Source organism: Ascaphus truei, chromosome 7, assembly GCF_040206685.1.
Source record: "Ascaphus truei isolate aAscTru1 chromosome 7, aAscTru1.hap1, whole genome shotgun sequence".
Lineage (NCBI taxonomy): Eukaryota > Metazoa > Chordata > Amphibia > Anura > Ascaphidae > Ascaphus > Ascaphus truei.
Window position 1 is genome coordinate 100,521,832 of NC_134489.1, and position 11,028 is coordinate 100,532,859.

Genomic DNA, 11,028 nt, shown 5'->3' on the forward strand with positions numbered 1-11,028 from the left:
CATGTACAGTATACACACACTGCCGCGTGAGACACCCCCATTCATGTACATTATACACACACTGCCGCGTGAGACCCCCCCATTCATGTACAGTATACACACACTGCCGCGTGAGACCCCCCATTCATGTACAGTATACACACACTGCCGCGTGAGACCCCCCATTCATGTACAGTATACACACACTGCCGCGTGAGACCCCCCCATTCATGTACAGTATACACACACTGCCGCGTGAGACCCCCCCATTCATGTACAGTATACACACACAGCCGCGTGAGACCCCCCCATTCATGTACATTATACACGCACTGCTGCGTCAGACCCCCCCATTCATGTACATTATACACGCACTGCCGCGTGAGACCCCCCCATTCATGTACATTATACACACACTGCCGCGTGAGACCCCCCCATTCATGTACAGTATACACACACTGCCGCGTGAGACCCCCCCACTCATGTACATTATACACGCACTGCCGCGTGAGACCCCCCCATTCATGTACATTATACACGCACTGCCGCGTCAGACCCCCCCATTCATGTACATTATACACGCACTGCCGCGTCAGACCCCCCCATTCATGTACATTATACACACACTGCCGCGTGAGACTGCCCCATTCATGTACATTATACACGCACTGCCGCGTGAGACCCCCCCATTCATGTACATTATACACACACTGCCGCGTGAGACCCCCCCATTCATGTACAGTATACACACTGCCGCGTGAGACCCCCCCATTCATGTACATTATACACACACTGCCGCGTGAGACCCCCCCATTCATGTACAGTATACACACACTGCCGCGTCAGACCCCCCCATTCATGTACAGTATACACACACTGCCGCGTGAGACCCCCCCCATTCATGTACAGTATACACACACGGCCGCGTGAGACCCCCCCATTCATGTACAGTATACACACACTGCCGCGTGAGCCCCCCCCATTCATGTACATTATACACACACTGCCGCGTGAGACCCCCCCATTCATGTACAGTATACACACACTGCCGCGTGAGACCCCCCCCATTCATGTGCATTATACACACACTGCCGCGTGAGACCCCCCATTCATGTACATTATACACACACTGCCGCGTGAGACCCCCCCATTCATGTACAGTATACACACACTGCCGCGTGAGACCCCCCCATTCATGTACAGTATACACACACTGCCGCGTGAGACCCCCCCATTCATGTACAGTATACACGCACTGCCGCGTGAGACCCCCCATTCATGTACATTATACACACACTGCCGCGTGAGCCCCCCCATTCATGTACATTATACACGCACTGCCGCGTGAGACCCCCCCATTCATGTACATTATACACACACAGCCGCGTGAGACCCCCCCATTCATGTACAGTATACACACACTGCCGCGTGAGACCCCCCCATTCATGTACAGTATACACACACTGCCGCGTGAGACCCCCCATTCATGTGCAGTATACACGCACTGCCGCGTGAGACCCCCCCATTCATGTACATTATACACACACTGCCGCGTGAGACCCCCCATTCATGTACATTATACACGCACTGCCGTGTGAGACCCCCCATTCATGTACAGTATACACACACTGCCGCGTGAGACCCCCATTCATGTACAGTATACACACACTGCCGCGTGAGACCCCCCATTCATGTACAGTATACACACACTGCCGCGTGAGACCCCTCCATTCATGTACAGTATATACACACTGCCGCGTGAGACCCCCCCATTCATGTACATTATACACACACTGCCGCGTGAGACTGCCCCATTCATGTACAGTATACACACACTGCCGCGTGAGACCCCCCCATTCATGTACATTATACACACACTGCCGCGTGAGACCCCCCCATTCATGTGCAGTATACACACTGCCGCGTGAGACCCCCCCATTCATGTGCAGTATACACACACTGCCGCGTGAGACCCCCCATTCATGTAGAGTATACACACACTGCCGCTTGAGACCCCCCCATTCATGTACATTATACACACACTGCCGCGTGAGACCCCCCCATTCATGTGCAGTATACACGCACTGCCACGTGAGACCCCCCCATTCATGTACAGTATACACACACTGCCGCGTGAGACCCCCATTCATGTACAGTATACACACACTGCCGCGTGAGACACCCCCATTCATGTACAGTATACACACACTGCCGCGTGAGACCCCCCCATTCATGTACAGTATACACACACTGCCGCGTGAGACCCCCCCATTCATGTACAGTATACACACACTGCCGCGTGAGACCCCCCCATTCATGTACAGTATACACACACTGCCGCGTGAGACCCCCCCATTCATGTACAGTATACACACACTGCCGCGTGAGACCCCCCATTCATGTACAGTATACACACACTGCCGTGTGAGACCCCCCATTCATGTACAGTATACACACACTGCCGCGTGAGACCCCCCCATTCATGTACAGTATACACACACTGGCGAGACCCCCATTCTCTGGAAGAGAAATTAAAGGTAGAATAGGTGCTCGCTGGACGATCCGGGCTCACCTCTCCGGATCAAAACAATAGAAAATGCCCACGGCACACACGCGCACACGCACACGCGCGCGCGCACACGCACACACGCACACACGCACACTGCAAGGTTAGACGAATATAAAGTTACATTTATTACATCATAAGATACAAACAATAAAAAATAGAGCGACGTTTCCAGCCTCAGAAAGGGCCGTTTGCCTTGAAATGTCGCTCTATTTTTTTTATTGTTCGTATCTTATGATGTAATAAATGTAACTTTATATTTGTCTAACCTTGGAGTGCTGTGTGTGTGTGTGTGTGTCTGTGAGTGTGTGTCTGTGTGTGAGTGTTGAGTGAGTGAGTGAGTGTGTGTGTGTGTGTGTGTGTAGCAAAAAAAAGCAGCGGAAATGCCAGTGGTACATATACAAATAGGATAATTTTAATAAAACAGGACAGTCAAATCCCTATATAGAAGAAACACATATGTATATCAATGAGACATGAATAAGCAACAATGACTAAAAATACAATAGTCGCCTGCCGTGACTAATTGAAGAGGATATTCAATATGTATGCACACATACAGGGGGGAACTGCGGCAGGAGAAGGGGTGTAGAAAAGTTAGTTCAGTGGTACCCTGTCGCACCAGAGCTATGTACGGAGGTAATGAGATATGAAAATGTAAATACAGATATATAGCTATATAGATAAGGCTAGGATATATCTCACCAGTGACCAGGTATAGATAGTGATGGATATATCCGCAGCTCAGCCTCCAACCTGCATACAGGGAGACCCCACATTGCTGATCAGGATGAAAACAGTTAATCACTCGCATGTGCTGGTCGCCAGGAAGGGGAAGAGGGGATCCAACAGCCATCAAACAGCCCCCCTTTACTCTGTGTATATCTCTTTTATATATACCCCTGGCACGGGCGCTCTGCTTCTTAGCTCTACTCATTTATCGGATTTGGTTCAATCCATTTTTAGAGCGGCATTTTCCTTCAGTAATTGCATTTCCCGGATCTTTCCTGTTATATTGTTCCCGGTTCACACTCCATTAATTATTTTACACCTAACACTCTCTTATCAGAGTGCTGGTTTATAGTTTTGTTGTGTGTGTGTATATCCCATATTTGCTGTCTTAGGCTGAGGCCCCAGTACCTCCGCTGCACGCGCGCCCGCGAGACTGGCGGCGCGTGCAGCCGAATCCCCGGTCTGCAGTGAGCTGCAGGAAGAGAGACCGGGGGTGAGGGGGGGGCAGCGTGGCGGGGGAGTGACGGGGGCGCGGCCATGACGTCACCCGGCAGGTTAGCCCTCATTGACTGAACCGCCGGGGGGCGTAGCCTAGCGCTCCGTCGCGAGTCCTGCTCTCAATCCTATTGATAGCAGGAGAAACTCTCGGCACAGCGCTGCGGCCCCCCCCCTCGCAGGGGGCCCGGCGCCATTGAGGGGAGGGCTCTCGTCCCTGCAGCGTCCGCCACAGCGGGCGCTGCAGTAGCATGCGGGGCCTCAGCCTTAGACAGGTCTGCAACCCTGCCTTTCACCATTAGCACACAGCACTTCCACTGCAGCAAGGGATTCTGGGAAATGACATGCAAATGAGCACACAATGCCACATTTTGCTTCAAATCCATTTTGACATGGACCCCTATAAGCTCATGCTTGCTGCATTGCACAGCTTTTCAGCACAGCCTGTGTGTGTGTGTGTGTGTGTGTGTGTATATATATATAATATATTAGTATTTAAGCATATTCATACATACAGAAGTACAATACAGACCCTAGAACTCCATAACTCCATCCAGCCCTCACTGGGTTCAATGGGTCCCATTGAACCCAGTGAGGGCTGGGCTTATGATCCCACATATTACATCGCTGCTCATGATTAGAAGCTGCTGGTGCTGCTGGGTATGTTCAATGTTCTGCTGCGTTCAACAGTTTTCCTACTGACTATTACCAAGAGGCAGCCGGCACAGGCAAGCCGGCACAGGCAAGCAGGGCAGGTGTAGCCCAGTGATGTGACTTCGCTGTGTCTGTATGGAGGCTGGGCTGTGAAGAAGGAGACCTGCACTCTTACTCCCCGTGCATCTGTATGACATGGAGGTTTCAGTCTCCCAGCGATCCCATAGCAGGGACATCCTTACTCTTCCACTTGGGCTTGGCAACAGTTCGGTTACCAAGAAATCCTCCCCTTAGGCATCCAGGGCACTAACATACACCCATCATTGTCAAAGAACAGACACAGGTCTCTAACACTATCATTACAGACTTGGTCGCTTACCACACGGATTCATTCTCTCATCCCATCACCTTACATCCTAAAGGACAGGGGTCCCCAACTCCAGTCTTCAAGGGCCACCAACAGGCCAGGCTTTCAGGAGATCCCTGCTTCAGCACAGGTGGCTCAATCAGTGGCGCAGTCGAAGACTGCGCCACTGATTGAGCCACCTGTGCCGAAGCTGTGACTGATTGAGCCACCTGTGCTGAAGCAGGGATATCCTGAAAACCTGACCTGTTGATGGCCTTTGAGGACGGACGTTGGCTACCCCTGTCCTACAGCAAAGATGCAAACTAGCATCCAGCAGTGTGATAACATCTGCCCACAGGGAGCAAGATACCGCCACAAATACCTTGGCACATACTGAGAAACGATTTAATTACACAGGATATTAAAGACAGGAAGCCAGAGGAGACGCTAAAGGAAGAATCAAGAGAGCACGCAGTCAGTCTAAAGACGTGAATAGATTTTTGAATGATCTGCTGGTTTACCCCTTGGGTGTCCCACAATGTCCAGGTGTCGTCACAAGAGCTAGCACTCCTGGCGGGCCGAATGACAACCAATGACATTATGAGGGAGTGACACGCACCTCCTTCCTACACTAAGGTGACATTTGTTCAATAAACATCCGAAGATTGGCCAGGGCTGGCTAATCATTGCATTAGCGCTCACGCCGCAGGGCTATGGAGTCAGAGTGGTACCACGGGTACACAGGCGCAGGAACGGGGCGCGAGACGCTGGCAACCGCTGGTCCGCTTTCTGGGGTTGGCACCCTTCTGGCATTTCCATTCCTGGGATAAGGCCTAGAAGCAAGCTTTCAGGGATAGATCAATATGGCTGCCAGGCATTACCACAGGAAGATCATTTGGGGCACAATAGGAAGGGTTACGACTGGGGGACACGGCTGGACAGGACATGAACATGCCTCGGAATGTATCCCGAAGGGGGCTGGAGCCTCCACCCTCCATTGCTTTGCAAGTCTCACTGGCAGCAAAGGAGTTAAGAGATAAGATATCTCCTGCGAGCGTCCTGTGCTTATTAATGTGATGTGTCCGTCTCTCTGGCACCCACACACGCCGTGCATTGCAGCGCAAAATAATGCAACACCGACGCCGAAGGGTCCTGCAAATCAACACGAAATAAGTCATATTTATCCAACAACACAGCCCACCACGTGGAGATGTGACAGACGCAAGCATTCAACCTGCTGGATCAAGGACACCTATATACTCCGACATCACAAGGACACCTATATACACCGACGTCACAAGGACACCTACATACTCCGACGTCACAAGAACACCTACATACTCCGACGTCACAAAGACACCTATATACTCCGATGTCACAAGGACACCTACATACTCCGACATCACAAAGACACCTATATATTCCGACGTCACAAGGACACCTACATACTCCGACGTCACAAGAACACCTATATATTCCATCACAAGCACACCTGGGGGAGCAGTGACAGAGAAGCAATCACAGGTGAGCAAACCCGAGGCCGCTTCCAACGTGCCAGTTACAGACGAGTATTCTGTGCTGCAGAACTGAAGCGGTGATTCAGTCACAAGGAACAGGTGGGGGACATATTTAGGGGCTTATTCTATGAAATAATGCACTTTCTACTCCTTAGGCCGAGGGCATGGTCAGCGCTTACACGCTGAGCCGCGCTCACACTTACCAGTGAGCCCCTGCAGCCGCAATGAGAGCGGCTTTCGCAGGGGCTCGCGCACGCTTCCGCAGCTCGTAAAATTTTTTAGTTGAGGGGAGCGATGGGCCGGTCACGTGAGTGGTTCGCCCAATGAGGGCGAACCTGCTTTGTGACGTCACTGACCCGCCCCCGGACGGCGTGCGGACTAAGGCCAAGGAAAGCACCCGCTTTCCCTCAGCCTCCGCGCGCCTGAAGTCTCTATGGACTCAGCCATGTCTGCAAGTCTCCCAACACAACACGTAGATTGTAAGCCCTTTGGGGCAGGGTCACCTTTACCCTTATGTTGTCATGCACGTCTATCCCATACTTTGTCATGTACATTATTGGCCTCCTATAGTAATGTTGTACAGTGCAGAGTACATGATCAGTGCTATATAAATAACGTTCGCTGACGTCCAGAGGAGTTTGCGGTCGATAACAGACAAAACCGCTGCCTCAGGTTCCACTGAATAAGCCGCTTAGATGGAAGCCATAATAAATATGGCCCAACAGAAATACGTGTCCTTTTTCTCAAGCTAGCAACACCCCCGGCCCCTAATTTTATTTGTTACCGGATGGGAATAGAGGGTCCCGGGAACTAAACCGTGCTACTGTCAGCTCTGGGGAGGGACTTCACAAGGTTCCCACGAAATTAGATTGTAAGCTCTTCGGGGCAGGGACTCCTTTTCCTCCTTGTCACTTTTATGTCTGAAGCATCGCTTCCCATTATGTGTTATTTGTTAGTTATACGATTGTCACGTGTATTACTGCGGTGAAGCGCTATGTACATTAATGGCGCTATATAAATAAAGATACACACACCAGTGGAAGGATCTACAGCTTTTTATGCAAAGATATATATTATTTGTGCTGTAGTGTTAAAGGCAAGACGTTTAAAATCTTCTTATTACAAGAGCAGAATACTCTTACCATCGGACCTCTCAGTATCAGGGAGGGAGGGAGAAGGAAGTCCGATAGCCGTAGGGACAGGTGACCAGACCAGGTGGCCCAAGAGGTTCTGATCAGCTGTCAAATTCTAGGTTTGTAGAAATATCTATTTACCAAACTACAAAAATGCCCATTTTTTGCCACTAAAATCAACCTAAGAGATTCTTCACAAAACCGCGGCAGCTATTATCAATAATGGCCATTCAAGTTATTGGCGGATAACAAATCGATAAATGGTTCTCACACTGACTTCTAAACGTAATAAAAGAAACCTCAGTGTGAGCGTGGAGTGCCTTACTGCAGGGGGCTCAACTCCAGTTCTCAAGCCCCCTCAACAGGTCAGGTTTTCAGGATATCCCAGCTTCAGCACAGGGAGCTCAATCAGAGGCTCAGTTGAAGTCCTGTGCTGAAGCAGGGACTGATTGAGCCACCTGTGCTGATGAAGGGATATATCCTGAAAATCTGACCTTTTGTGGGGGGCTTGAGGACTGGAGTTTGGGGGCCCTCTCTTATTGCATATCTTGTCCATTTTGGATCTGGGTGTTATCATAAAGGATTGCCAAGTAATGTGTCCATCCCTGTTAGGTACGGAGATTTAAACAGAAGGGGGCGAGCTGTCTTCATATACAGGCATACCCCGCTATAAGGACACTCACTTTAAGTACACTCGCGAGTAAGGACATATCGCCCAATAGGCAAACGCCAGCTCGCGCATGCGCCTGTCAGCACGTCCTGAACAGCAATACCGGCTCCCTACCTCTACCGAAGCTGAGCGCAAGCGGGGAGACTATAGAGCCTGTTACACATGCGTTATTTACATCAGTTATGCACGTATATAACGATTGCAGTACAGTACATGCATCGATAAGTGGAAAAAAGGTAGTGCTTCACTTTAAGTACATTTTCTCTTTACATACATGCTCCGGTCCCATTGCGTACGTTAATGCGGGGTATGCCTGTACAGAGTTTGGGGAGCAAATATTTTCCGGGATAGGGAAGTGTTCAAGGGCAGGTCTTCCCTTTACATCCGATACACTTAGGCTGCGGCCATAGTGCAAGAACAAAAACATTGCGTGAAGCAGTCCGGCCATACTGAGCGCGCAGAAGCGCAACAGCGCGGCAGGATTTGGAGGAGACAAATCCAGTCGATTTTTTTGCGCGACTGCCGAGTCACGTGAGCGTTTCAACAAATGAGGGCGAACCAGCCGGGTGACGTCAGGGCCACGCCTCCCCGTCATCGGAGTCCACAGATGGCTCAGGCCACAGGCGTGTACGCCTCCGTGAGCTCTGGCGCGTGCGCGCTATGTGCGCAGCCTTATTTGGGGGTGATGTGTCAGAGCAAAGATGAGACAAATTGTGTCATATTCATCTTGTGTGTCTGTGCCAGTTTGGGGGATTAGGGGGTTACATGAGGCGAACATTATAATGAGTTGTGTCTCCGTGCGTCAAAAATATCCGTCAGGTCCGATGTGGCGTAAACTTTTCTGGCCAACAATTTCACGCAAACGAACGCAGAAAATGGAGCAATGCGTAAAAACGATCTTCTATGCATCTTACTCGGTGTATCTCCAAAAAGCCCCATTATCTTTTTGCAGAAAGTATGTTATGGGGTAGGGGCGAGTACTAAATGAGTAACAAACAGACATAACCGTGTGTAAAAACATAGCAACTCCAATTCCAGCCCCTATGCTAGATACTGATCCTGCACCCAACTCCCAGTCACCCCATATCCTCCACCCAACACCCCACATCCTCCACCTAGCCAACCCACATCCTCCAGCCAACACCCAGCAACCCCATATCCCCCCCCCCAACTTTCAGCCCCCCCCACATCCTCCACCCCACAACCTCCAGCCAACACCTAGCCACCCCATATCCTCCACCCAACACCCCATATCCTCCCCCCAACTCCCAGTCCCCCCAACTCCCAGCCACTCCACATCCACCACCCAACTCCCAGCTGCCCCATATCCTCCCCCCAAATCCCAGCCACACCATATCCCCCCCCCAACTTTCAGCCCCCCCACATCCTCCTCCCCACAACCTCCAGCCAACACCTAGCCACCCCATATCCTCCACCCAACACCCCACATCCTCCCCCCCAACTCCCAGCCACCCCACAACCTCCACCCAACTCCCAGCCACCCCACAACCTCCACCCAACTCACAGCCACCCCCCAACCTCCCACCCACCCCGCATCCTCCCCCCAACCTCTCACCCACCCCGCATCCTCCCCCCAACCTCTCACCCACCCCGCATCCTCCCCCCAACCTCTCACCCACCCCGCATCCTCCCCCCAGCCCCGCATCCTCCCCCCAACCCCGCATCCTCCCCCCATCTCCCATCCACCCGCATCCTCCCCCCAACTCCCAGCCACCCCGCATCCTCCCCCCAACTCCCAGCCACCCCGCATCCTCCCCCCAACTCCCAGCCACCCCAAATCCTCCACCCAACTCCCAGCCACCCCGCATCCTCCACCCAACTCCCAGCCACCCCACTCCCAACTACCCCCACAATGTGGGCTTCTTGCTGCCCCCTTGTTCTACTCCGAGGGGGCAACACGCTCCTCATTAAATAGCCTGAGATTAGGAACCTACAAACTAAAAAAGCGGGGGGCGGGAGGGGGACATCTGGCCCAGTGTCCCGCCCCCTCTTATGGGCACTACAGGCAAACTGTCACCCCACCTTCCCAACATTAACCCTTGCAATGCTGTCGCACAGCAACACGTTGCAGCCCCCTGTGTGGCACCGAGAGGACCCCACTAGCGATAGGATCAGAAGAAGGGGACAGTGTGACTACAGAAGGTGGTGATAGGATCGGGCACCGAGAGCCACATGTCACTGTCCCCATGTGCAGGATCAGATCCGGGGGGGGGGGGGGCTGGTGGTTCCCCCTCCTTACCTTTCTCTTGCAGGGGGGTGTTCACGTCTTCCTTGCTGACCTGGGTGAATATGGACGGGTTGTCCATCACCCCCGGAGACCCCTGCCCTGCCGCCGCTGCAGCCACCTCACTTCTTTCTCAGACCCCAAGCCCAGCGGGAGGAAGAGTGGGGGGGTGGGGAGAGGGCGGGGGGCATGGGAAAGGAGGGGAGAGAAGGAGGAGAGGGGAAGGGGGGAAATAAAGAAAAAGCAAAGAAAAGGGGGCGATTGCTGGAAACTTTGTTACAACATGGAGTTCTTCGCTTCTCAATTCCTGCTACAAACATGGAACCCAGGGGCGGTTTCAAGGGGCCCCGTTAAAGCGGCGATGCCCCCATCGTCCTCTGGGGGCAGACTGACTGCTGCAGCTACAAGTCTCATGTTATTCCCACATAATAATACTCTCACTCTAATTCAACCTCACTCTCTCTAATTCAATCTCACTCACTCTCTAATTCACTCACACTCACTCTCAGACCCACTCTCTAATTCATTCACTCTCAGACTCACTCTCTCTTATTCATTCACACTCACTCTCTAATTCATTCACACTCACTATCAGACTCACTCTCTAATTCATTCACACTCTCACTCACTAATTCATGCACACTCACTCGCAGACTCACTGTCTCTAATTCATCCACTCACTCTAATTCAT

General features: G+C 51.9%; 1 protein-coding gene across 1 annotated transcript in view; it reads right to left on the reverse strand.

Moving 5' to 3' along the window:
• CTDSP1 (CTD small phosphatase 1) overlaps positions 1-10,669 on the reverse strand; it is a 78,790-nt gene extending 68,121 nt beyond the window's left edge. Inside the window, exon 1 of the mRNA XM_075609675.1 lies at positions 10,353-10,669. Within this exon, the coding sequence (XP_075465790.1) occupies positions 10,353-10,419 (67 nt within the window). The 5' untranslated portion in view covers positions 10,420-10,669. The remainder of the gene's footprint in view (positions 1-10,352) is intronic.
• Between the last annotated feature and the right edge of the window lie 359 nt (positions 10,670-11,028).